General features: G+C 65.2%; 1 protein-coding gene across 5 annotated transcripts in view; it reads right to left on the reverse strand.

Annotated features, from left to right (window-relative positions):
* Window positions 1–146: 146 nt before the first annotated feature.
* KMT2D (lysine methyltransferase 2D) overlaps window positions 147–25,618 on the reverse strand; it is a 28,388-nt gene continuing 2,916 nt past the window's right edge. Inside the window, exons 8-55 of one of the 5 annotated variants that reach the window (XM_054004698.1) lie at window positions 25,453–25,567; window positions 25,207–25,373; window positions 24,265–25,079; window positions 23,895–24,029; window positions 22,942–23,804; window positions 22,614–22,727; window positions 22,204–22,314; window positions 21,999–22,103; window positions 21,606–21,787; window positions 21,351–21,515; window positions 21,153–21,259; window positions 21,018–21,059; window positions 20,711–20,926; window positions 20,486–20,629; window positions 20,285–20,401; window positions 19,798–19,922; window positions 19,524–19,713; window positions 19,082–19,156; window positions 18,664–18,768; window positions 18,367–18,540; window positions 18,005–18,089; window positions 17,650–17,894; window positions 17,304–17,377; window positions 17,175–17,225; window positions 15,364–17,043; window positions 15,028–15,201; window positions 14,540–14,688; window positions 12,264–14,335; window positions 12,048–12,171; window positions 11,865–11,952; window positions 11,653–11,719; window positions 11,285–11,517; window positions 7,538–10,621; window positions 7,313–7,456; window positions 7,076–7,240; window positions 6,834–6,990; window positions 6,668–6,749; window positions 6,397–6,572; window positions 5,919–6,067; window positions 5,678–5,813; window positions 5,460–5,596; window positions 3,937–5,107; window positions 3,562–3,698; window positions 3,305–3,435; window positions 2,918–3,203; window positions 2,462–2,535; window positions 2,252–2,360; window positions 147–2,140 (exon numbers count right to left, since the gene is read on the reverse strand). In XM_054004698.1, coding sequence (XP_053860673.1) covers window positions 2,048–2,140; window positions 2,252–2,360; window positions 2,462–2,535; window positions 2,918–3,203; window positions 3,305–3,435; window positions 3,562–3,698; window positions 3,937–5,107; window positions 5,460–5,596; window positions 5,678–5,813; window positions 5,919–6,067; window positions 6,397–6,572; window positions 6,668–6,749; window positions 6,834–6,990; window positions 7,076–7,240; window positions 7,313–7,456; window positions 7,538–10,621; window positions 11,285–11,517; window positions 11,653–11,719; window positions 11,865–11,952; window positions 12,048–12,171; window positions 12,264–14,335; window positions 14,540–14,688; window positions 15,028–15,201; window positions 15,364–17,043; window positions 17,175–17,225; window positions 17,304–17,377; window positions 17,650–17,894; window positions 18,005–18,089; window positions 18,367–18,540; window positions 18,664–18,768; window positions 19,082–19,156; window positions 19,524–19,713; window positions 19,798–19,922; window positions 20,285–20,401; window positions 20,486–20,629; window positions 20,711–20,926; window positions 21,018–21,059; window positions 21,153–21,259; window positions 21,351–21,515; window positions 21,606–21,787; window positions 21,999–22,103; window positions 22,204–22,314; window positions 22,614–22,727; window positions 22,942–23,804; window positions 23,895–24,029; window positions 24,265–25,079; window positions 25,207–25,373; window positions 25,453–25,567 — 15,340 coding nt within the window. In that variant the 3' untranslated portion in view covers window positions 147–2,047. Of the gene's footprint in view, window positions 2,141–2,251; window positions 2,361–2,461; window positions 2,536–2,917; window positions 3,204–3,304; window positions 3,436–3,561; window positions 3,699–3,936; window positions 5,108–5,459; window positions 5,597–5,677; window positions 5,814–5,918; window positions 6,068–6,396; window positions 6,573–6,667; window positions 6,991–7,075; window positions 7,241–7,312; window positions 7,457–7,537; window positions 10,622–11,284; window positions 11,518–11,652; window positions 11,720–11,864; window positions 11,953–12,047; window positions 12,175–12,263; window positions 14,336–14,539; window positions 14,689–15,027; window positions 15,202–15,363; window positions 17,044–17,174; window positions 17,226–17,303; window positions 17,378–17,649; window positions 17,895–18,004; window positions 18,090–18,366; window positions 18,541–18,663; window positions 18,769–19,081; window positions 19,157–19,523; window positions 19,714–19,797; window positions 19,923–20,284; window positions 20,402–20,485; window positions 20,633–20,710; window positions 20,927–21,017; window positions 21,060–21,152; window positions 21,260–21,350; window positions 21,516–21,605; window positions 21,788–21,998; window positions 22,104–22,203; window positions 22,315–22,613; window positions 22,728–22,941; window positions 23,805–23,894; window positions 24,030–24,264; window positions 25,080–25,206; window positions 25,374–25,452; window positions 25,568–25,618 lie in introns of all 5 variants that reach the window. The other 4 variants (XM_054004697.1, XM_054004695.1, XM_054004696.1 and 1 more) reach the window with 4 other exon arrangements.

Genomic DNA, 25,618 nt, shown 5'->3' on the forward strand with positions numbered 1-25,618 from the left:
GGGGGACATGGCCCGGGGAGGGACAGAGAGCTTCGCTGGGGGGACAGCAAGGACCAGAGCAGCAGCGAGCTGTCCTTGAACCCGTTGTCACCGCTGTCCCCCCCAGACCCCCCGCCCCGAGCTCCCCAAGGAGGGATCAGGCGGCCTCGGCTTCTCACGCGCTTTATTTAAAATAACATCCAGTGGTTCCGGTATTGGTAAAAACGGGATTTCTACACGCCCCGGCCTATGTACAGCTCTGAAAGTTAAATTTCTCGTATATTTTCTGTTAAAACTTTCTCATCCCCCCCCCACTCGCGCTTTTCCTCCGTTGTTTTCTTTTTTTTTTTTAATTTTCTTTTTTTTAAAGATTTTTACTTTAAACCTTTTTTTTTTGTTTTGTTTTGTTGGGTTTTTTTTTTTTTTTTCTTTTTTGCAGCTTTGACGAGTTTGCGGAAGCAGCTTTTCAAGATCGGCCCCGGCCCCCACTGCACCGGGGCGGGGAGGGGGCACCACCCCCGTCAGACCCCCCCCCCCCTCTCCCCACCGCCACTTCCAGGAGCAGGAGGGTCCCTCCTTCCCTTCCTCCCTCCCCCGCGCCGTGTTTGTGCGTTAAGAGATCCCGGCGCCCCCCCGGGGTCCTCCCCCGGAGTGGGGGGGGGGCGGGCAGGGACCCCGGGGGGGGGGGGGGCGCAGCCGGCGCGGGGCGGGGGGGGGGCCCGGGGGTGTTAATGCCCACTCGCTGCTTCGCTCTCCGAGGCCGCCCCTGCCTGGCAGGAGGTTCCAGAGAGACCCCCCCCCCCTTCCCAAACCCCCACCTCGGAGACTTGGGTTTAAAAAAAAAACCCCCCCGCCGCCCCAACTTTTTGCCCCTGCACCCCAAATCTCAGCCCAGCAGAGCACAAAGAGCCCCCCCCCCAGCCCCGTCTAGTATATACAATATAAGGTATAAATAGATAAATAACCTTCCCCCCCCCAGTGCAGCCCCAGCTGTGAGGGCCAAGGGTGAGCAGGGGGGTGGAGGTGGGGAGGGGGGGGGCTCCACCCGGCCTCTCCAGCCGTGGGGGCCACGTGTGGGAAGGAGGGGTCCCCACCCAGCCCCTCCAGCCCCCCACCAGAGCTGGGGGAGTGGGTCTGACCCCACCCTGCCCTCCCCCCCCCCCCATCCCCACCTCACACCTTGGCACTCACACGGCTGGGACCTCCTGAGGGGGGGGGGGACAAGGAGGGGGTGTCCCTGTGTCCCCCCTTCAAGGCATCCTGAGGAAGGGCCACATCTGAGGAGGGGGACACGGGGAAGCCACATCCTCTGGAGCCCGAGGGAGAGGGAAAGACGCCCCCCCATTAGGGGAGGTGGGTTGGGATGGAGGGGGGCTCACATTTAAAAACAACAACAAATAAAAAGAAACAAATCTAACACTTAAAATGAGGTAGGTTTGGGTGCAGAAGCTCCTTGTGTCTGTCGGGGTCTTGGCTGCATCCCGCCGCCGCTCCGGGGTCTCGTCCACACGCACAAACAAAAAGAGATCAAAGGAACCGAGCGAGCTCTGGCCGCCACGCCGGCGGGGCAGAGCCCGGATTGTCGAGCTCAAGGAGTCTGTGTTACCTTGGTAATTAGCGAGCAAATATTATTAGTTTCTAAAAAAAAAAAAAAAAAAACAAAACAAAAAAAGGAAAAAAAAAAAAAAAGGAAAAAAAAAAAAAAAAAAAGAAACCAATAAAATAAAATAAAATAATCGTTATATCCAGACCGGCTCCGCACAATCGCTCCGGCCGCACTGGGCCTGGTGCTGCTCCCCCGTGGCTCTCCCATGTGGGAGGCAGGCTGGGGGTGGTGAAGGGGGCGTTTCTGAGCCCCCCCACTCCTTTTTTTCTCCTCGCAGGACGAAGCAAAGAAAACCCTGAGTTGCCAGTTCATCTGTCTGTCCGTCCCGCTCGGGCAGGGCCGGCAGCGCCGCGGCCGCTGCTCTCCCTCAGTGCCCGGCCGCCCCTGGCACCTCCTGCAGCCCTGGGGGGCTCGGCGAGGTCTCTGAGGCGGGGGTGGCAGCCCCCAGCCCCTTTTTCCCAGTTAGTTCATCCATTTCCTGCAATTCCAAGCTCCACAGTGGCAGGGGATCTTGTGCTGATCGTCCTCGAAGTCGAACTGGTAGTCGTAGGTGAGCTGGGAGGGAGCGGGGAGTCACCCAAAGCACAAAGCTCAGTCCCGCCACCTCCAGCCCCACTCCCTGGGACCCCCAGGACCCCCTCAGCACCCCCTCAGTCCCTCACTGACCTCCTCCCCCTTGGGGATGCGCCGGCTGGAGATGATGATGATCTTGTCCTCCTTGTCGAAGGTCACGACTTCGGCCACGCAGTTCGGGGCACACGAGTGGTTGATGTACCTGGGGGACGAGCGGGGTCAGCCCCAACCCGGGGGCAGGACAGACGGACGTCATGGCTCCCTCTGGGGGTATCCCACCACCCCAAAGCCCCCCGTGCTCACCTGGCCGGGCCCCCCGTCAGCGTGGCGTCAATGACGTGCTCGTTGTTGATGCGGAACATGTAAATGCCGCGGTTCTGCCACAGAGGAGAAGAGGGGGTTCAGGGGTGCACTGAGGTCCCCATATCCCACCCGAGTTGTTGTCCACCATCCCATGTCCCACTGGAGACCCTCAAATCCCATACGAATCCCTCCACATCCCACCTGAGACCCTCCATGTCCCACCAGAACCCTTGATATCCCTCCACATTCTCAGTCCCCTCCTGTCCTGCCAGAGCCTTCAACATCTCACCCAAGGCCACCCACATCCCACTCGAGGCCCCAACTTCCCATCTGACTCCCCCATTTCCTTCCCAAAGTCCCTCCACGTTCCACCAGAGCCCACAATGTCCCACCCAAGTCCCTCCACACCTTGCCCAAGCCCCCACACAAGCCCCCAGCATCCCAGCAGAGCCTCACCTGCTCCTCGTAGATCTTCTCGCGCCGGTTGGCCACCTCGTTGCGGATGATGGTGCCAATGTACTCGATGACCATCGTGTGCTTCTCGATGTCCTTGGCCGCGTAGAGCCCCAGCCCCTGGATGCGGGACCGTGCCAGGTACACGTTGTTCTTCCACTCCGTCTTCAGGCGCCGGTACTGGGAGGACTTGGAGTGCACAAACTGCTTGCTGTAGGGCGTGTTGGTCTCGCCCGTGAACGTGCTCTGGTAGGCCTTGGACATGCTTGTGCTGTTCAGGGTGTGGGGCCTTTCAGGGGAGGGGGAGAAGGGTTAGAGTTGAGAGATCCCCAGAGATCCCAGCTCTCCTGGTGGATCCCAGCTCTCCCGGTGAATCCCAGCCCTGCTTACCGCTTGTAGTGGGTGAGGATCTTGGGCTCGGAGCGGGCGCAGCCGGTGGGATTGATCATCAAGGGCAGCTCCATCAGAGGATGGCGCCCGTAGCGGAACAGGTAGTTCTGGCAGCTCTCGACACCCGGCAGCTGCAGAGGGGGACGTGGAATGACCAGGGGTCAAGAGGCAGCAGCACAAGAGCCACTGGGCCCTTCCCTAGCAGAGTGGACCCCCAGTATGAGGGGAGAGACCTCCATGCCCACCCTGGGACTTACCGACTCAGCGATGCGCAGCACCGCGTGCACCGTGAGGCCGAAGAGCTCCTCGCCCTTCAGGTACTCGGGGAAGAGTCGCAGCATGTCGGCCTCCTTCCTCATCATCGCCACTGGCTCGATGATCCGGTTCCAGACAGCTGCCAAGGGAAGGGAGAACCACAGAATTAATTAGGCTGGAAAAGACCTCCAAGATCATTGAATCCAAGTGACCAATCACTACCTTGTCACCAGAGCAGAGCTCTGAGTGCCGTGAGTTGAAGATGGGGACCCAGTGGGGACCTCAAGCCACCTTCCACCGCCCCACCCTCTGGTGTGTTCTGGTGCGGCTCAGCCACTGGGACAGAGGTTGGGCACTGGCATATCCCAACTCCTCACCTTGTGGCGAGGAGTCAGAGAAGACAAGATCCTCCAGGCCCTGCTCGATGACCTGCACGACGAACTCGGGGCGCCCGTTGTTCTCGCAGATGGTGCAGCGGTAGCAGCAGCGGCGGTTGTTGGTCCGCAGGCTCCAGTAGATGCGCGTGGCCTCGTAGCCCACGGGGTAGAGGGCCGTGACGCTGTGGAAATCGGCCATCTGGTGTGGCAGCAGCTGCCCGATGGCGTGGAAGACCAACCCGCCCACGCGGAACATGTGGAGCCGCTCCCCACGCTGGATGATGCTGGCGATCTGCTTCACCTCGTCCCGCTCGATGTAGACGCGGCGGAACACGGTGAAGCTGCTGAGCTCCTGCTCGCAGGGCCCCTTCAGCTTGTGCAGGGGGCACAGCATGGTCTTGTCCTTGAAGAACATGCACTTGGCGCGGATGGCGCAGGCGAAGTGGTACACGCTGGGGCAGCGGATGCGGTTGCAGCTGTTGGTGGCACCGGTTTTCTGGCACAGGGAGCACTTGGTGAGCAGCCCACGGTGCAGGGCCACCTCCACGTTGATCAGGGCCCCTCCCTGAGTCTCATACACCTCCGTGGACCACAGGGCGCAGTTCAGGTGGACCCAGAGGTCGAGGTCAAGGTTGAGCAGGCGGGCCGGCCCGTCCGTGGCCCCGTCGCCCTCCTCGTGACAGAAGCAGCACTTGCGCATGTCCTGCGGCACCTTTTCGGGGCGCAGCGTGGTTCCCAGCTTGTCGATGAACTCGGCGATCTCCTTGTCGCCGTCACGCTTGGCTCCCCCTTTCTGGATGGTGACGAGGAAGCGCAGCCGTTTCCAGCGCACCCCCTTCCACTTCTTCAGCCGTGGCCTCGCCTCGTCCCCGTCCTCCAGAGGCCGCGAGCGCGGCTTGAAACGGGGCGGCGAGTGGACGGCTGCGGCCCCTTCCTCCTGGGGGGCTGGCGAGGGGGCCGGTGGCAGTGGTGACAGTGGGGCTGGGGCTGCCTCGTGGGACGCCTCAGGGTCGGGGACCCTGGTGGGCTCAGCGGGGCTGGATGGGGAGGGAACGGAGGGGGACAGCGGGGGCGAGGGCTCCTGGGGCAGGACAGAGAGCTGCCGCACGTCCAGGTTGGAGACGTTGTTGACGTAGCAGTGGTGAAGGGTCTTCTCAGGAGCAGGGCTCTCCTGTGGTGTGGGGAGGGGGGCATGGGTCAGAGCGTTGCAGGAATGGAGACCCCCAACCTCCTTGAACATCGCAGGGAGGGGTCCTTGGTCCTGCACGGGCATCAGCATCCCACATGCCCCCAAACCCTGCAAGGACCTCCTGGACTCCTTCCTGGGAGACCCAGCACCAGCCCATGGGGAGACCTGGACCCCCAGGGAACTCTGTATAATCATGGGGGGACCTACAGAGACCACCACGCACCTCTACCAGAGAGTCCCTGCTCCTGTACCCCCAACAGCCACAGCTCTATGGGTACCCCAAAACCCCCCTCCCAGTCTGCCAGCACCGCAGGGACCCCAGCCCACCACTGACCTGTCTGAGCAGCGTCAGGAGGTCCAGCTCGCCCTTGAGGCTGTACCCTGGCAGCACTGCATCGAACTGCTTCAGCCATTCAGAGCTGCTGTCCGGCACCTTCCCAGCCAGCGCCTTCTCCTTCCCTCCGAGCATTCCTGGGAGAGGGATGGACCATCCATCACGGGGGTCCCAGTCTGGGGACATGGGGGTCCAACAGGGACAAGGTGAACACTCACCGGCCATATCAGTCTCCACCTTCTTGGCCTCAACCACAGCTGCTCGCACAGGGCCGTCAGGGAACAGCACCTCGTAGGAGCTGGGGATCTTCATGCTCAGCAGCTCGGCCATGGCCACCATCACCCCATTGAGGTTCTAGGTGAGAGGAAGGCAGGATGGCTCCAGGGTGCCACAGGTGTCACTGTGGTGGGTCACTGCTGGGACCTCAAGGGTCTTGAATCTCCCAATCCCCTCACTCACCTTGGCAGCTGCTGCAGACACCGTCAGCATGACGGAGACCTCGCTGCTCTTGCCCTTCTCCCAAGGGGCTCCAGGGCCTGCTGCCCCCACCTTCCCTGGCGGAGCCCCAAAGGGCTCTGCGACCTCATAGGGTTTTGTGTCAGGGAACACTGGTGTGGGGAGAGGGGGGTCAGAGCCATGGGGAGCAGTGGGGCAGACCCAGCCCCACCAACAGCCACCCATGAGCCCACCCAGCTGCCCCAGATCCCTGCAGGGAATCCACCACCCTGCAAATCCCTTTCTCTCACATCCCACAGTTCCCAAGGACCCTTCCCCTGGCTCTCTTAAACCCCTCCTAGATCAGGAACTCCATCCTGCCCCATCCATATCCCTTCTTACCTGACACGTGTGCTCCAAACCCCCCTCCCTGTGCTGCACATCCCACAGATTCCCTCCTGCCCAGCCCATATGGACCACAGACCACTCCTGCCCATCCCACCTGGGATGCTGGCCCGGGGGATGATGGGGATGATGGGGGACAGCACACGCTCCTCCAGCTCTGGCTTGGCCTCGCTGAGAAGTGGGAAGCGGAGCAGCTCCTCGCCCAGGACGCTCTCGGGGGATGAAGCAGGGACGATGCTGTCGGGGGAGTCGCTCTCGTCGTCACTCTCCATCCTGTGGGGATGGAGGTGTCAGGGGCCACAGGGCCTGGTGTCACCCATGGAGGGGCTGATGTCACTTGTGTGGGGTCACCACAAAGTGGGTCTCACCTGACGTCCTCGGTCTGGTTGTGCGGAGGGGTGGGCAGTGCTGCCAGCAGGTCCAGGCTCTTCACCTCCACAGCTGGTGCGTCTGCAGAGAAGCGACGGGTGTCACGGGGAGGAATGACAGGTGGCAGCACGGATTCTGTGCCACCCCTGTGCCAGCCAGGCTCACCTTTCTGGCCATGGGGCTCACGGGCTGGGTCGGCGTCCTTGGGCTGCTCCCCCAGCTCTTCAGGGGCTGTGACACCATTCACCATCTTCTGCTGCACGGAGGGAGGGGGTGTGGGGGGCAGCGAGGAGGGTGGCGTGGGAGGGTTGCTGAGGTTGTTCTGGGGGGAGACGGTGGGGTGAGAACAGCAGGACAGTCCAGGACCCCCGGACGAGGGGGACACCAGGGAACAACCCCCCTCTCACCTTGGTGAGCAGCTGGGAGTAGTAGTCGGGGACGCTGTCGAGCACAGCGCTGCCGAAGGCGCCCCGCAGCTGGCTCTTCCCGTTGATAGGGCTGCTGCCGAAGGGCGCGAAGAGGCTGAAGTTGGCCATGATGGTCGGCTCAGTCAGCGGCAGCAGCGACAGCTCCTGGGGACAGAGCGGTGAGGGGGAGACAGGGACAAAGGAAGCCCCCTGCCACGCCCCGGCCCGCGGCCATACCTGCTTCAGCTGCTTCATGAGGGCCTCACCAGGACGCAGCCCCTCATCCTTCCGCAGCTTCTTGCGGGACGCTGGGATCCGCTCGTTGCCTTTCTGTACCCGCTTAGGCTTGGTGGGTGCTGGCTTCCTGGCAATGGAGGGGTCCTGAGGAGGAAAAAGGGGGCGTGAGCAGTGCCAGCGCAGCCCCTCACCCATCGCACCCCCAGCCCAGCCTCTGCTGCTCACCTCCCGGCCCAGCAGCAGTGACTGTGGCCGTGGCTCTGTCCCAGCGCTCCGGTTCTCCACGTGCCCATTGAGCTCTCCGGGGCTCTGAGCTGAGAGCTGCACGTTCTTGGCCCGCAGTAGTTTCTGCAGCAGCAGGTGCCCAGCCTCAGAGCGCCCACCCGGGGCCAGCAGGCTGTTGGCTTGGCTGTCCCCAGGGTCCCCATTGGCCTCTGGTTTTGCTGTCTCGTCTCCATCCACCTCACACTGTACCACTGCTGCCGCCTCTTCCTTCGGCTCCTGCTTCACCAACACCTGGGGGGCTTCACCTGCCGTGGGGGCCCCCTCTGGCACAGCCCCATTGACGTGGGTCTCACCAGGGTCAGCTGGGTCCACCCCAGGTGCCTCGGGGTCCCAGGGGCCCTGTGCTGGGTCAGGGAGGGCCCCGCCTGGTGTGGGAGTCAGCCCCGGCTCCGCGGGTGCCGCAGGGCTGGGGGCCAAGGCCGGGACTCCCGGTGACGTCTTCTTTGGCTCTTGGGGGCTCTGCTCAGGGCTGGCCAGGTGCTGGGGGGCACAGCCCAGGGGCGAGGGGGCTGGTGGCGTGGGGAGGCGGATGAGGCCGGGCTGGGGGCCACGGGCAGCCAGAGCTGCCTGAACCAGCTCAGCCAGGGGCTGCTGGGGAGGCTGCCCCGGCAGCACCCGCCCCGGCTCAGTGGCAGAGATGGTCTGTGCCTCTGCTGGGGCATCTGCCCGGGGCTGGAAAAGGGGCCCCATGGGACGAGGGGGCTGGCGGGTAGCTGACAAGCTGTAGTCCGGGGCCTGCCCGGGGAAGGGGCCAGGGGTCCGTAGTGCCTGGTTCTGCTGCAGCAGGCTCTGCTGGTGCCGCTGCACCAGGAGGGCCTGGAGCTGCTGCTGCTGCTGTGGTGTCAGATGCCGCAGCTGCGGGTTCTTGGCCAGGACACCCTGGAGCTGCGCCCGGATCTGGCCCATCACCGGCCCTGGCACCTGCCCCAGGAGACCTGGGGGGAGAGTGGCCGTGCCCGACGCTGGCCCTACTTTGTGCTGAACGGGGCTCTGGAGCCGCGGGGGCTGCGGCTGCCCTGGCAGTGCCCCTGCCACCCCCTTGCCCGGCTGCTCTGGGGGCCGCGGTGCCGGCACCATGGCCTGTGCTGGGCCTGTCCCACAGCCCAGCTGTTGCTCCGCCACCCCGGCCGTGTCCCCGTGCTGCTGGGACAGCTCGGGGTGGACAGCCCCAGGGCTCTGCAGCGGCGGGGCGAGTAGGGCACCTGGCTGCCCGGGGGCTGCCCGCAAGACACCCGGCTGTGGGGAGGTCAAGAGGAGCTGCTGGCCCTGCCCTAGCTCAGCCTGGTGTTTGGGGGCCGTGGCCTCCGGGCCCCCCAGCCCTGGGGGGTTTAGAGCTCCCTGCTGCTCCCCGTGCAGCTGCTGCCCCCCGCTCTCGCCGCCCTCAGCGTGCAGGGCGCTGCCGTCCATCCCCACGGGCTGGTCCTTGGCAGCCAGGACCGCCGGGGCCGGCTGCATTCCCTGACTCAGGTGCAGCACAGAGGGGGCCTGGCCCCCCGCCCCGTGCTGCGGAAAGTGCTGGATGGAGGGCTGCCCCTGGCCCAGCCCCAGGAGACCTGGCTGGGCAGCCGCTGAGTTCTGCTGCTGCTGCGGAGCCAACAGTGCCCGAGACTGCCCCAGCTGCTGGGATAGCACGAGCCGGTGGCTCAGCATCCCCGGAGTCTGCGGCGTCAGCTGGGGCGAGCCCAGCACCCGCTGCTGGTGGGGGGCCAGGACGACCTGGCGCTGGGGTTGGGGGTGGCCCAGCACAGGCTGGTGCTGCAGCCCTGGCCCGTGGCCCAGCACGCCTGGCTGCTGCTGGGGTGAGAGCTGCTGCACGAGGAGGCTCTGCTGGCTGCCCAACAGCCCCGGCTGCTTCGGCACCATAGGCTGAGCCCCTGCGCCGGGCTGCGGGGCTGGGGGCTGCTGCTGCTGCCCCAGCACGGCTGTTGGCTGCACTGGGGCCTGGCCCAGCACACCTGGCTGCTGCATGGATGCCTGGCCCATCATGCCTGGCTGCTGCAGCGATGTCTGGGCCAGCACACCTGCCTGTTGCATTGAAGCTTGTCCCATCACACCTGATTGCTGCATGGACGTCTGTGCCATGATGCTCTGTGGCTGCATCGAGCTCTGTCCTATCAAACCTGGCTGTTGCATGGACGCCTGACCCATCACACCCTGTTGCTGCATCGATGTCTGTCCCATCACACCTGGCTGCTGCATGGACGCCTGTGCCATCACACCCGGCTGCTGCAGCGATGCCTGTCCCATCACACCTGGCTGCTGCATGGAGGTTTGACCCATCACGCCCTGTTGCTGCATCGATGCTTGTGCCATGACACCTGATGGCTGCAGTGACGCCTGTCCCATCACACCTGATTGCTGCATGGATGCCTGTCCCATCACACCTGATTGCTGCATGGCTGCCTGTCCCATCACACCCGGCTGCTGCATTGATGTTTGTCCCATCACGCCCTGCTGCTGCATGGCCGCCTGTCCCATCACACCTGGCTGCTGCAGCGACACCTGTCCCATCACACCCGGCTGTTGCATTGACGTCTGTCCCATCACACCTGGCTGCTGCTGCAGCGACACCTGTCCCAGCATGTTCTGCTGCTGCAGTTTCTGTGCCAGCTGCATCCTCTGGAGCTGCCGCTCCTGCATCAGGCGGCTGTCAGCGGCCAGCCCGCGCAGCGCAGGGTTCCCGCTGAAGAAGGCGCCAGAGGAGCCGGGTCCCGGGGCGTTCCCTACGGGCTGCTGCCCCATGAAGGACAGGCCCTGCTGCACGGCCATGGACACACCGCCCTGGGGCAGGCGCAGCCCCCCAGGCTGCCCCGGCTGCTGCCCGAGGCCCTGCGCTCCCACCAGGGCTGCCCCGGGCTGCTGCACGCCGTGTGCTGAGAGGAGCTGTCCCGGGAGCTTGGACATGAGGCGGGGGCTCTGCGAGGGGCTCAGGGCCATCACGGCTGAGGCCTGGTGCTGGTGCTGCTGCTGCTTGTTGCGGTACTCAGCCATGAGGTTGGTGTGTTCCTTCTGCTGCTTCCGTACCTGGCAGGGATGGCAGGGTGTCAGTGCCAGGAATGGCAGGGTTTTAGTGGCAGGAATGGCAGGGTTTTAGTGGCAGGGACAGGGAGACAATACAGCCTTAGCACTGGGGATGGTGGGGCATCAGCAGCAGGAATGGTACAGCTTTAGTGCCTGGGACAGAGGAGCATTAGCATCAGGAATGGCACAATAACAGTGCTAGAAATGGCACACCACCACCAGAAATGCCAGAAATGGCACGGCTTTACTGCTGGGGACAGTAAGGCATCAGCACTAGGAATGGCACAGGATAAATGCTGGGGACAGTGGGGCACCAGTGCTGTGGACAGCAGGGCATTAGTGCTGCGAATGGCAGTGCATTAGTGCCAGAACAGCAAGGCATTAGACCCAGGAATAGTGGGACATCAGTGCCAGGAATGGCAGAGGGTTAGTGCCAGGAACAGCAGGGAATTAATACCAGGACTGGCTCAGCATTAGTGCTGGGGACAGCAGGGCAGCAGAGCCAGAAATGGCACATTGACTCTGAGGACACCACGTTTGCACTGGGGACAGCACAGTGTTAAAGTCGGGAATAGCGAGGCTGGCACTGGGAACAGCGAAGCTTTAGCGCTCGGGACATCACATTTGCACCAAGGACAAGGTGCCCACCCACATGCAGGGTCCTACCTGGTCCAGCTGCTTCTGGATCTTGCTCTGCTGCTCCGTTACCAGCTTCAGCTTCTCGGCGTCGGCCTCGGGGAACTCCCGCCCGGCTTTCTTGGCCGTGCGCTGCTTGGCACACAGCGCCTTGCGGGACTTGCGGTGCGCCCCGATCTGCTCCTCCAGCACCTTCAGCTGCATCTGCAGCAGCTGCTGCGTGTGGAACAGCCACTCCTCGTACTGGCGCTGGTCGGCCTCGTCTGTGGGACGGGGAGAGGGCTCAGATCAGTGGGGACCCCGGGTAAGCAGAGACCCTGGGTCAGCGAGGACCCCAGCCCCAGGACCAGGGTGAACCCTGTCCCGCACCACGCCGGCCCTGCCATGTCAGTACTCACTGATGACGCCCTGTGCAAAGGTGGGTGGGTTGGGACGAGCCTGGGTGGGGTCTGTGCCACTCCGCTCCTGGCAGAAAACGGAGTGTTTGAGACACGTGCTGTGGATTTGTCCTCTCCTCACTGACCCCACCCCCTCACAGAGCCATAAAACCACCAGTTCTGGCCTGCCAGCCCCAAGAGACCCCTGTAGGCCACCTGGACACCCCACTCACCTGCCCACTCCCCGCCAGTAAGTGGTTCTGCATCTCAGAGACAGCCGGGCCCCCTGAGAGCCGCTGGGCCAGCAGGGAAACCTGTTGCCTTTGGAAGACACACACACACAAATGGGCTGTGAGCCAGAGCCAAAGCAACCTACCTGCCCCACCCTGTGCCCCCCAGATCCCCATGTCTGTTACCTGTTCATGCCTGGGGCCACCCCGATGCTGCCCTGAGCCATCACCTTCTTGATGCCCTTCAGTGCCACCATCTTGGCCTTGGCAATGGGGTCCATGATGTCCTCGGCCGCAAACTTGTCCAGGTCTGCTGGGACAGAGACCACAGCATGCTCAGCCCTATGCCCCCCACCCGAAAGGACCCCGTGCTCCCCCAAAACAGTCACCCACAGCCCCTACCTGTGTCTGGGAAGAAGCTGTTGGCCAACTGCTGCTGCATGACGAGCTGGGGGGGCTTCAGGCCCAGGGTGGGGGGCTGCACCCCGGCCATCGGCTTCTGCACCAGCACCTGCTGCTGGCTCTGCTGCGGCTGCCCCAGGGCCACCTGCACCCCGTGGGGGGATGACAGCACATGGGGCTGCCCAGAGCCCATGCCCATGTGGGGGGCCAGAGCCGGGCCCTGCTGGGGTGCGTTGAGCCGGGGGGGCTGCGGTGGCAGCAGCGGTGGCCGGGCCACCAGCCCCAGCTGGAGGGGTGTCTGCGGGGTGCCCAGACGGGGTGGCTGCCCCTCGGGAGGCTGCCCAGATGCCCCTGTGTGCAGCATGGGGTGCCCTGGGGCTTGGAGGTGGGGAGTGCCACGGGGCAGGTGGGCTGACATCTGCTGCTTCTTCTGCAGCTCCTTCTTCTCATGCTCCAGGAGGTCCTCGATGAGCAGCGGCAGCTCGCTGGCCACCAACGAGCTCTCCATCTTGTCCAAGTCATCTGCTGGCGAGTGCCGGGCACTGCCCAGCCCCAAGGCTCCGCTGTCCAGCTCAAACTTCTCCAGCAAGGGGTTGCTCTGGCCACCCAGCTGGGCAGTTGCCAGCCCACGGCCAGGGCCGGTGTAGGGGTCCTTCTCCAGCACGGGGACACCAGTGTGGCCACTGTTGGAGAACTGAGTCAGGCTGAGGCGAGTGGGGCCGGTGCTGGAGCTCAGCAGGGTCTGGCCAGGTTTGACGCTCAGCCCCAGGGAGGCAGAGATTTTATCTGTGCCCTGCAGTGCTTCTGACTTGACGGGCACCGGGAGGCGCTCGGGGCCGGTGGTGGTGAACTGGCAGGGTGAGGTCTTCAGGCAGCCGTCCTCCAGCTTGGGCTTGACGTCAGTGGGCAGCGAGCCGGCCTTTGCCTCTGCACCCTGTGCCTTGAAAGCTGGATCAGTGGCCAGCACAGCGCCCGTGGGGCAGGCAGAGAGTCCCAGGCCCATCCCAGACACCAGTCCTTCCTTGGGCACCTCCTGATCCTCCGCAGATGGGGTCACATCTTTGCTGTCCCCAGGGTCGGGGAGCTTCAAGGTGGGCGCTGGTGGCTCTGTCTTGAGCTGGGCCTCACGCTCAGCCTTCTCATTGGCCGACTCCACCAGGCGCAGGTGCTCGTTGAAGATGTCCTTCTTGTCACCAGTGTCCAGCTCGGGGTCAGTGTAGGCCAGCAGGTCGAACTCGTCGCCATTCAGCAGGTCATCAAGGTGGGGGTCTGCTGTCTCCAGGCTGTCCAAGTTGTCCAAGTCATCATCCCCTTTGGCCACATCTGGATCCAGGCTAAGGTTGGCCAAATCATCATCATCTTCCAAGTCCTTGTGGGAGCCAAAGTCGTCATCCAAATCAGGCTCCACGGGCACCTCGCAGGGCAGCCGCCCCCCCTCCAGGCTCAGGTGGCTCTTCCCTGGGGCCGGCGCAGGGTCTGGAGCGGGGCCATCCTTGGGACCCTCGGGGCGGAGGGCGGCACCGGAGGACAGCGGGCGCGGGGGGATGTGCTGCTGCAGCTCCAGGGTGGGTGCTGGCAGCGGGGGTGCTGCCTTGGCGTGGGGCTGCTGGTGGCTGTTGCCCATCTCTGCTCCCTGCGGGGACGCGGGTGGCAGCGGTGCTGGAACCTTCTGGGATGGCAGCGCCTGCAGGGGCATGACGGGGGTGCACAGGGCCTGGGGGGTGCCCTCCTCCCCGGGCAGGAAGAATCGAGGCCGGGGTGCCTGGGGGGCAAAGGGAGATCCCACGACACCCCCAGGTCCTTTCTGCACGTTGTGTCGTAGCTCGATGAAGGGAGCGCCCAGGGCAGCTGGTGAGGGGGGCACGGCCTCGGCAGGGGTGGGCAGGCGGGTGCCCAGGCTGCCCATGGGGGTCCCAGCGGCCGGGGGGGCGAAGCGGGAGGTGACAGGGAGCCGCAGGGCCGCCACGGCCGCTTGCTGCTGCTGCTGCTGCCAGAGGTGCTGCTGCTGCTGCGGGGATGGCGACGGGAAGATGCCACGGGGGTAGAAGGCCTGGGGGGGCCCCACCGACGCCCTGCAAGACACCGTGATGTTGGCACCAGCTTGGCACAGCCCCGAAACACTACGTCCCATTCTCCTCAGACTGTGCCAAGCACCCGAACTCCCACAGCCATCCCCTCCCTCCAGAGCGATCCCCACACGCTGGGGGTACACGTGTGATATGTGCTGGCTCCCACCCGTGCATGCTGAGCCCATCGCCCTGCCAGGGGGCACCCACCGCCCGCTGATGTCCAGCATGGCTGGCGTGGCCGCCGGCGGGGGCCGGGAGAGCCGCTCGTCCTGCGTGAACGCTGCCTGCACCATGACAGAGCCGGGCAGCTTCCCAGCGCCAGCTGCCGTGGCCAGAGTCCCGAGGAGAGCCTTGTCCTGGAAGAAAGAAGGAAAAAAGAGAGTCATCCCACCATCAGCCACATCCCTCCCCTTGCCCTTCCATTAGCCACATCCCTCCCCTTGCCCCTCCATCAGCCACATCCCTCCCCGTGCCCCTCCATCAGCCACATCCCTCCCCGTGCCCCTCCATCAACAACATCCTCCCCGTGCCCTTCCATCAGCCACATCCCTCCCCGTGCCCCTCCATCAGCCACATCCCTCCCCGTGCCCCTCCATCAACAACATCCTCCCTGTGCCCCTCCATCAGCCACATCCCTCCCCTTGCCCCTCCATCAGCCGCATCCCCCCCGTGCACACCGTGCCCAGCTCTCCCACCTGTGCCGGCTGGTACGGGGCCATGGCCCGGCTCAGCTCGAAGCTCTGCCCGCCGGCCTCAGGTGCCCAGCCAGCTGGCGAGGAGGAGGCGGCAGCAGCCGCGCTCTCCTTCTCCTGCCGGAGGCTGTTCCGCTGGATCTGCTGGCGGATGAGCAGCTCCCGGAGCCTCTGGCGCTGAGAAGAATTCAGTGTTAGAGTCCAGAGTGGTGACAGGACCAAACCCAGCAAAACAAGCGACATACAGAGCGGCCACCAATGCCTCCACAGTCGCAGTTTTTCCCTTTCATTCCCTCCCAAACCCGAATGGATGCAACTGGATCCCAGGAGAGACCTCACCTGGCGCTGCTTCTCCAGCTCCGACTGGCTCATGGTGCCCAGAGCCCCGTCCTGGGCACCAGGCAGCTCCGCCAGGTCCCGGTTTGGGGGTGCCGAGAGCCCTGCAGCCACCTCCTCCCTCTTGTCGGCCGTCAGTCCCAGCGCAGCGCGGGGCAGGAAGGCTCCAGAAGGGTCCTGCTGCTGCGGGGGGGCCGGGGGCTGCGGCGGCAGCACTGATGGGGGCCGCAGGGGCGAGAGGCTGTACGAGTCGGGGGCGGCAGTGCCAGGGCCCAGCGGGCTGCTGGCCTGGTGGAAGCTGGGGGACGAGGCGTAGGCCGAGCTCTGGGGCTTCCCAGAGCCGTAATGGCTGTTGATCCCGTGGGGCTGGTGGGACGGGGAGCCCTTGAGCGGCTCCGAGACGGCCGGGGGGAAGGTGAAGCGCATGGGGGGCTGGCTCCCCGGGAAAACGCTGGCGCCAGGCGAGCGGGCAAAGGGCGGCTGTGGCCCGGCCGCTGCCTTGGCGTGGGGGTCACCTGCCGGGGTGCCCCCGAAACCTCCGCCAGCCGCCCCCACTGACTTGAACCCCGGCTCCGGCATCTGTGGACGGGGGGGCTTGTGCAGTGGGGTGAAGGGATCCCGGGACTGTGGCCGGGAGGGTGGCTGGGAGTAGGGATCAGGGGACTGGAAGCGAGGGGTGACAGGGGACTGGCAGAAGGCTTCGTTGGAGAGAGGGCGGGGGGTTAGGGGGGACTGGGAGCTGGACTGGGACTGGGGGCTGGCAGGGATGCGGGAGAAGGGCTCAGAGGGCAGGGAGCGGGGCGGGAGGGCGCAGCAGGCCTCGGGGGGCTGCAGCCGGGGCGTCAGCGGGGGCTGCGAGTAGGGGTCCAGGTAGGGCGACTGACGGTACAAATCAGGGTGGCCAGGGGGCGAGGGGGCCAGGGGATGGGGGTCGGGGGGCCGGTGCCCCAGCCCCGGGCTCTGCGGCTCTACCTGAGAGACCCGTGGGGTCATGGGGGCTTTGAAGACGTCGGCCGCCTTCAGCTCCGCAGCCGAGAGGTGGGGGCCACCTGGAGAGTCCCCGTAGCCCATGGCAGAAGTGTAGCCGGGCGAGCAGACCCCCAGGCTTCCCCCATCCTCCTTCTTCACCTCCAGAGCCTTCTTCTGCTCCCCGAAAGGCAGGGGAGAGAGCAGAGCCTCGGGCGGCCGCGCCCCAGGACTCCCTGGCACCGAGAGGTTGTCCAAGGAGGGGCACCGGGGCTTCAGGAAGGGGTCAGGGGTGCCAGGTTGGTGCCGGGGGGTGCCAGGTGGGGTGGGGTGGAAGTCGGGGGGAGCACGGGGGGCTGCGAGGGGCTGGGGCTGGCTAGGGAAGGGCTGGAAGGCAGCCCCCGACGTGGGGCTCTGGCCCAGGGGCGAGGGGAAGCGGGGCTCCAGCGCGTAGGCGGGGGCCGCGCCGTAGGGATCGTGCGAAGGCACTTGGGCAGGGGACTGGGGCGGGAGCTTGAGGAAGAGCTCGCTGGGAGACTCCGGTCCCCCTCCGGCACCCGCCGGGGGCTTCAGGAAGCCCTCGCCGGTGGCGGGGGGGCTGCTGATGTAGACGGGCTGTGCCCCTGGCGGCACCGGGATCCGCAGGTGCAGCGAGGGCCTCTCAGGCTTGCGCAGTCCCTCCCCTTTGGTCTGCTTGTTGATCTGGCTCTCGGCCTGCTGCAGAGAGAGCCAGGCCGTCAGCGCTGTGGGAGCCCTCCCCAGGGGTTGGGCACGGGCTGGGGGTGGGCACACCAATGTCCCCAAGGGCTGGGCCGGGGCCGCCGGGCACCTCCCCGCGCCTCACGTACCTTCTGCACCTTGTTGATGCGATGAGCCGCCCGGTTATCTTTGGCCTTTTGCTAACAAAGACACGAAGCCAGCTGACTTGCAGCCCCCGGTGCCCCGGCCCCCCACCCCGCTGACCTCCTGGCACTCACCAAATACGGGGCTTTGTCCGTGGCAGGGACTTTCCTCCAGAGCTTCATGATCTGTTTGCAGCGGCTCGACCAGTCTGGGAGTCCAGTACGAGCAGATACAGGGGAGGAAAGCAACATTAGCCCGGACCTGATGAGCCCACTCATATCCTTGGTGGGTCACCATTCCTCCCTCACGTGAAAGGACAGCACAGGAGATGGAGCTAAGACCCCCTGCCCACTGTAGAGAACGCTTCAGTGGCAGAAAAGAGGGGATCTCCCCTCAAAAAAGGGACCAGGGGAGTCATGCTCCACCCATACCCCCAACCCTCACCCCAACGGGGCAGCTGCAGCCCCCCCAGAGCCCTACCTGGATAATCCTGCTTGAGGTTGGGGAAGTTCATGTTGGCGTAGAGGACAGGGGAGATGGTGGAGAGCTCACCCAGCTCCTCGTCCTTCTCCCAGCGCTGCAAACTGCGCTGGTTGTAGGACAGCCCGTCACCCTCGCCCTCCGTCGTGGGCGTCGTGGGGGTCGAGGGGGTGGTGGCGGCCGAGCTGCTGGCCCAGGGGCTCTCGGGCTCGCAGTGGTCTGGGCTGAAGAAGCCGCTCCGCTCCCTGAGTGGAGAGGAGTGTCACAGATGGTCAGGTTGTGAGGGAAGTGTGGGTCCCAGGACACCCTGCAGCTCAGTTCCTCCAAGGAGGGCATTCCCAGCTCGTCTAAGTACCTGTTATCGAGGAACGGGGACTGGCAGACCCCCGAGTACGAGTCCAAGGACACGGATCCGGAGAGCGAGCCCAAGGAAACGCTCCCTGTGAGGGAAAGGAGATGGGTTGCAGGGAAAACAAAGTTGGGGCACACACCTGCATCTGCCCTGGGGGCCCAAATAACCCCCAGACAACACAATCCCCAAAATCCTTTCCATGTTCACCCCCAGGAGCTTGGGCTCTCAGAGACAACAGGCACCAGCGCTCTCCAAGCAGGCCAACCCTGTGAGTTTGGCTTTCCTGAGGCTGGAAACAAGCCCTGCCCTTCACCACACTCTCCAGGGACCTCCTGGATAACGGGGGCTCTGCCAATTCCACCCACCCTGCCCCGAGAGCTGGAGGTCTCCTTGCAGGAACGACCGCTGTGCTCGGCTGGGGTCCTGCCCGGCCTCCATCCCCGCGGCCACGCAGTTGAGGGGCTGCTCCCCGCGCTCCGCCGAGCCCAGCACGTCCTTGAAGAGCTGCTGCACGTCTTTGCTCTCCATCTTGGGCAGCTCTGCGGAGGCAAACGCAGGAGCTGGGTGCAAATACCACACCGATGGGAAGTGGAGAACCCTCGGGGGTCACGCTCCTGGGACCGACGCCGCTTCAGCAGAAGAGGGCTGCAGGACGCTCTCACCTTCCGTGGGGATCTTGTCGAGGTCGGAGCTTAGCGCTCCCTCGCCCGGGGTGGCTGGTTTTTCGCTGTCCCCGCGGTCTGGGGAATCCTTCGGCTCGTCGGCCCCTGTGAGGAAGAATCAGAAGTGCCCTCAGCCCCTGGGCACCCCCAGCTCAGGGCCGGGGACCCCCACGGGGCAGCCCCCGGCACCCAACAAGCGACAGGAGGCCTTCGGTCCTCCAGCGCCGCCGCGCCACGCGGGGGCGCTCTAGGTGACACTCTATGGTCACCGGCATCACGGGGACTGACGTGCTAGGGAACCATAGAGCTCTGCCCTGCCTAGAGCGGACCCTTCAACCATAGAGTTTCGTCTCGATGGCTGAGGGCGCCCTACGCCCCGTGGAGGACTCGGCTGCCGGGGGTCCCACAGGGGTCTCACCCAGGTCCTCGGCCTTCGCCTCGTCCTTGCCATCGTCGTCGGGAGCGGCGGCGCTGCCGTCAGTGCTGTCGTCGCCTGCAGGGTAGCCCAGGATTCAGCGAGCAGGGTCAGGAACCCCCCCCCGAGCCCCAGCGTCCTCCCACACCCCTCAGTGGCGATGGCCGCCCCTCACAGCCCTCGAGCCTCAGAGCCCTCAGCAGCTGCTCACAGTGGGGGTCCCCCAACAACGCCAGCGACCTCCAGTATCCCCCCCAAGACCCCCAACAACCCCTCAGCCATCCTGGGGACCCCAACAACTTCCAACAAACCCAGGGACCTGCAATAACCCCAGGGACCTCCAACCACACTAGGGACCCACAACAACCCCCCACTAACCCCTGTAAGCCCCCTCCTGGACAGCAGCCGTGGTTTGGCTTGCAGACCCACTCCTGGCCACACTCACCTCGGGGGTGGGTGGGGGTCTCCCTCCTGTCCGGGGCGCCCCCCTGCAGTGCCCCAGTGAGGCTGGGGTCCCCCTTGGGCCTTGGGGCACCCTGGCCCAAGGCGGGGCGGGCGGCCCCGTCCCCAACCCCGCCTGCTGCCAGCAGCGCCTTCCGGCTCAGGTCCATCAGCGCCTTCCCAAAAAACGCCTCCTGCAATGGGAGGGTTGCGTCAGCATCGGGGGGGGGGGGCGTGTTCCCCCCCCACCCACCCCCAGCCCCCACATCCATCCCCACCTGCAGGTACGGGGGGAACATGTCCTCCAACTTGCTCTTCTTCCGTCCCCGGCGCTTCTTCTTCTCGTCCCCCTCTCCTGAGCCTGGATCCAGGCCAGCCTCGGCGGGGACATCAGCAGGAGCCCCTGCAAAACCCCCCAGCAGTGAACACCCACCCCCCCAAAAAGGGTCTGGGGCTGTTCCTGTGCCACTGGCACAGCGCTGTGAGGCGCACCCTGAGGGCCCCCCCACATCCCTGGGGGTGAGAAGGGAACGGGAAATGGAGAAAAAGAATGGTGCTGAGAAATGAAAGGGGAAAAGGGGGGAAAAAAAGAGGGGGAAAAGGGGGGGGAAAAAAGAGGGGGAAAAGGCGGGGGGGGGGGAAAAGAGGGGGGAAAGGAGGGGGGAAAAAAGAGGGGGGAAAGGAGGGGGGAAAAAAGAGGGGGGAAAGGAGGGGGGGGAAAAAGGGGGGGGGAAAAAGGGAGGAAGGGGTGCCACTGGGCCCTACCTTCCTCAGGGTGTCCCTCGGTGCTCAGCCCCTCGCGCCCCACGTCCGGCAGCACCGCCGAGACCTTCTTGAGCCGCGTGTGGGACTTGCGCTGCCGCACCATGAATCCACCGATGCCTGGGGGGGGGGCAGAGGAGGATTGGGGATCACAGCGAGGTCACAGAACAGCCTGGAAGGGTTCAGGGCCTGCGGGACACTCACCAGGCCGGTAGGGTTTGCGCTTCCTCTTCTTGCACTCCTCAGGGTCCTCAAGCCCCTTCCCTGAGTCCCCATCAGCTCCAGCGTCGCGGTCAGGGCTGGCCGGAGCCTCGAGCTTGATCTCACACTCCATGTGCTCCACACCCACTGCTGGGGTGGTGCACGTTAGTGGGATCCCCTGACACCCCCACCTGCAACCCCCCAAGCTCCCCCAGCGGGAACACCCACCGTCAGCTTTGAGCAGCTCATCGGTGTCCAGGTCACCGTCCTTCTTGTCCTCAGGGCCCAGGGGGTCACCCCCCTCCAGCCCCCCATCCCCGTTGAGGGTGCCCGGGCGGCCCTTGCGCTGCCGCCGCTTGTGCAGGGGTGACAGGGTCAGGTTGCGCAGCACGGCCATCCCCGTCTCTGTCAGCCACACGCCCTCGAAGCGGAAATACTGCGGCTCTGAGGGGACAAACACCAGCGCTGGGTGCGCGGCCAGAAGAGGGCACAGCCCTAGGAACCTCCATGGCCCCGGGGAGGGCACTGCACGCACCTGGATCCTTGGCTTTGATCATCTCTGCAGAAGGCGCGGGCACTGTGGCAGGAAAGCAGAGGAGCAGGTGAGTCCCCACAACACTCAAACGCCCCCCAGGTCCCCCAGAGCTCCCCCCCTGCCCCGTGAGCTCACCAGGCTTGACCACGTAGGGCTGGCAGGCGCTGCAGTCGAAACCTTCATCCGCAGCCTGCTCCACCTCCTCCTCAGTGAAGAGGCTGTCGCACGCGGCGTGCAGCCACCTGCGGGCAGCGTGGGGGACCCGTCACACACCACGGCCTCCCCTGGAGGACCCCAGATTTGAGCCCCTCAAGCCCAGGGCACCGTGCTCACCGATCGCAGTGCCGGCACTGGATGAGCAGGTCGTCCTCCACGTACTTCTCGCGGCAGAAGGGGCAGACGACGAGGCTGGCGCAGGGCGCGCAGTGGGTGTAGTTGTTCTGCCACTCGCAGTGGAAGCCAGGGGACGCAGCCCCACACTGCACACAGCACACGCACCTGCAGAGAGAGAGAGAGAGAGAGAGGGGCCCGAGGGGTCAGCGCCAGCACCGAGCTCCCCCCGCGGCTCCCCTCGTGTCCCCCACGCACCACTTGCACTTCCAGCCACCCTTGGGCACGGTCTGCAGCGGCGGGTCCAGGCAGTAGGTGTGGTAGCTGATGTCGCAGTCGTCGCAGAGCAGCAGGCGCGAGGGGTCCGAGGCTTTGCCGCACACCTCGCACACGATGCACTCCACGCAGCGCCAGCCCTTCAGCAGCATCACCTTGGTGATCTGGGTTCATGGGAGGGCAGCCACGTGAGCCCCGGGCATGGCCACAGGGGTCCCCAGGCTCAGTGTGGCTGTGGGGGACACCCCAGGGCTTGGCACAGACATGCCAGAGCACAACTCAACACACAAGGCGTGCCAGGCACGACCTCGTGTGTCCTTGGGGGGCACGGCACAGTTCTGTGATGGGGTTGGGGGTCCTGGGCCCCCTCCTCACCTTGCTGTTGACACAGTAGGGGTGGTAGCACTGGGAGCACTGGGAGCAGGCGAGCAGGTGCCCCTCGGCCCCACGCCCAAAGCTGCCACACACCACGCACATGTCCTGGGGGGAGAGGTTGTGAGTGAGGAGACAGCGGCTGGCAGAGGAGAGACAGAGTCTGTCCCACCCTGTCCATCTGTCCATCCTGCCATGCCCTCGTTACCTGCATGAGCACAAACTTGTCTGTGTTGGAGAAGAGGACGACTGTGTTCTGCATTGTGTCATCATCGTCCTCGTCCTCCTCCTTGCTGGGCGAGCTCTCCACATCAGCGAGCTGAGGACAGAGCAGGAGGCTCAGCACTGAGGACACCCTCTCTGTGCAGTCTGGGGGCACCAAAACCCCTCCCCAGGGGGAAGTTCTGTACCTGCCCTATGTTTTTGTGCTGAAGCCCCCAGACTCAGCAAAGGCACAGGCAGTTCCACGTCCCGTGAGACCCCAACCCCCCCACACTAAGGGCTCTTAAGTCTTTCCAAGGAAGGGATGATAGGGAAGGGGATGGAGGAGACTCTCAGCTCTCAGCCTAACAGCTCAAGGATTCCCTGGACCCCACCTCTGCCCCAGCCCAGCCTTACTGCTAAGGTGTCAACAGACGAGGTGGTCGACTTCAGGCGTGCACGGCCTCGGCCTCGGCCCCCGTGGGACCCACCTCGGGGGCGTCTCCGCCCAGGGAAGCTGCTGCTGCGACCCTGTGGCCAAGGGGAGAGGGGAGTTACAGCACCAGGAGGCCCAGTGGGACCCTCATGCCAGGGCAGCAGAGGGGCACTGCCCCCATCCCACCCCACCACGCGCTCAGCCCTTGCCTACGTGCTGCAGGGGCAGCCCAGGGAGGGGACGTGGCCCCAGCAGGGCGCTCAGGGTGAGGGGTCCCCAGAATTGTGGTGAGCGGGGGTCCCCCTATACCTGCTTGACACGGGAGCGCCCCGGGGAGCTGCGGCGCCGGCTCTTGTCCCCGTCACCCTTGGCTGCTGGCTCAAAGAGCAGCGAGTCGTCAGTCTCAGCACCCAGCGGCAGTGACCCAGCATCCTCCTTCTGCAGGCTGGCATCAGCCGAGGCCGGGCCCAGCTCAGGGGACAGAGACCCCCCGCCCTCAGGGTCTGGGGACCCCAGCAGCGGCTCCGAGCCGGGGAAGCTGCTGCTCGTGTCCCCCTGGCTCAGGTTGGAGATCTCGTTGAGGATGTCGGGCCGTGGGCGCAGCGCGGGGGGCTCAGGGCACCCCTCGTCCCCATGCCCCAGCAGCTTCTCGCCGGTAGTGCACACCTCCATGGGGGTCTCAGGGCCCAGCTCCTCCGGTTCCAGGAGCAGGGGGGACCCTGCAGGGGACCCCTTGACTTCAGGGTCCCCTGCAGCCCGACTTTCTTCCAGGGCATCCTCCTCACTGAGTGGCGGGGAGCTTCCACTGGTGCCCTCCCTCTCCAGCCTTGGTGCCTCTTCTTCCTCCTCTTCTTCCTCCTCAGGCAGGCCTGGGAAGGGCCCCAGCTCAGGGGCTGGGCTGCCGTGGGGGGCATCTCCAGGAGGGCTGGTTGGGGACTCCCCCTCGCCACCGGCCATCTCCATCTCCTCATCCTCAGGTGGCTCGGCGGGGGCCAGGGTGACAGCAGGGGAGCCCAGGGGTGGCGGTGGGGAGCCAGGGGGGTCGGTGTCCATGGCGATACCAGGGCTGCCAGGGGGCTCAGGCAGGGCTGGGGTGGGGGGCTCGAGCACCTCGTCCTCCTTGGCATCGGGGGAGGGAGCTGGGGTCCGTGCAGGTGAGATGGCACGGAGAGCTGGGGGCAGAGAGGGGGGAAGAGTGATATCACAGCCTCCCAGAGACACCCACCCCCCCAGTCCCAACCCTGGTGTTTCCCCAGACCCACCTGGGGGAGCTGAGGGTGGGGGTGTCATCTCAGGGGGCAGCGAGGGCTCTGGCTCCAGCTCCATCTCCTCCTCGGGGAGCACCTCTGGAGCTAGGGCTGGCGCTTCCTCTGCCACCGTCACCTCGGGGAGGAGACCTGGGGGATGGGGTGAGGGAGTGTGGGGGTCCCCTCCATCCCCTCTGTGACTGAGAGGCAAGACTCCCCCCACCACAGCTCCACAGTACCCCAAAAAGGGCACCAACATATGAAAAGAGAAGGAATACGGGGATCGGGCAATGCCAGTGCTGGGAGAAGCCCCTAGTGCAGGACCCCCACACCCACTGGAGACAACAGGAGGGGAAAGGAGGACAGTGAAAAGTCCCCAGATTACCTGGTGGTTTCAGGTCCTCCTCGGGGGGCAGCTCGCTGGGGACTGGCTCTTCAGGGGGCAACTCAACAAGGGGGGGCTCTTCAGGGCTCAGCTTCTCGGGGGGCAGCGCTTCGGGAGGAGGCTCCTTGGGGAGCAGCTCGACGGGGGGTGGTTCAGTGGGGGGCAGCTCATTGGGGGGCAGCTCCTCCAGGGGCGGCTCCTCCAGGGGAGGTTTGGGGGGTGACCCATTGCGGGGCAGCTCGTCAGGGGGTGATTTGTCAATGGGCAGTACTTCAGGGGGCAGCTCATGGGGGGGTGACTTTTCAAACGCTGGTTTCTCAGGGGGCAGCTCAGCAAGGGGAGGGACATCGAGGGGCAGCTCATTGTGGGGTGGTTCACTGGGGGGCAACTCCTCGAGGGAGGGTCTGTCAGGGGGCAGGTCAGCAAGGGATGGTGTCTCGAGGGGCAGCTCGTCAGAGGGAGGCTCCTCGGGGGGCAGCATGAGAGGAAGGGGCTCCTCAGGGGGCTGCACATCAGGAGGCTGAATGTCAGAGGGCTGCGTGTCAGGGGGCGGCTGATCGAGGGGCAGTTCATCAGAGGGAACTTCTTCCAGGGGTTCCTCACTGGGGAGCACCTCCACAGAGGCCAGCTCGCCAGGAGGAGACTCGGCATTGCCCGGGGGAGCCTCCTTGGGATCTGGGGGTGCCTCTTTGGCGTCTGGGGGTGTCTCGTTGGGGTCCGCGAGGGGCTGCGTCTCCTCATCGTGCCCCACAGGCTCCAGCTCAGGCGGGGGCACGGGCACATCCGTCGGCTTGCTGGGGACAGGGGACTCTGACCTGGGATGGGGGAACCTGCGTGAGGGGGCAGCGCTCGGGCCACCCTGTCCCCAGGGCAGTGGGACACATCCCCCCACCCACAAAGGGCCTGAGCCCCCTCCAAACCAGTACCCCCATCCCCACTCACATCTGGGCGGGTGGGTCAGGCCGTGGTGAGCGTTCTGGCGCCGTGGGGACATCGGCCGTGGCACGGCGCTGCTGGCAGTCCCCGCACACCTCGGACCCCGGGGACCACTGGCAGCTGGAGTCAGGCCCTGCGGGGTGCTGGCCACAGTCTGAGCAGACCCAGCAGTTCTTGGGGGGAAGCAGAGATGTGTCAGGGGATGCAGTGGGGGACAGGCACCCTGCACCCCTGAGCGAGAGCAGGACATACCTTGCACTTCCAGGAGCTGGTGGGGAGGCCCTGGGTGGCTGGCTCCGTGCAGGAGGTGTGGTAGCCCTTGTCACATGCCTCGCACACCAGCATGGCAGAGTCCTGGCCGGGCTGCCTGTAGGGCACAGGGGCAAGTGAGGGCTGGGACCCCACCTTGGGGGCATAC

This window comes from Vidua macroura, unplaced genomic scaffold (assembly GCF_024509145.1).
Source record: "Vidua macroura isolate BioBank_ID:100142 unplaced genomic scaffold, ASM2450914v1 whyUn_scaffold_107, whole genome shotgun sequence".
NCBI lineage: Eukaryota > Metazoa > Chordata > Aves > Passeriformes > Viduidae > Vidua > Vidua macroura.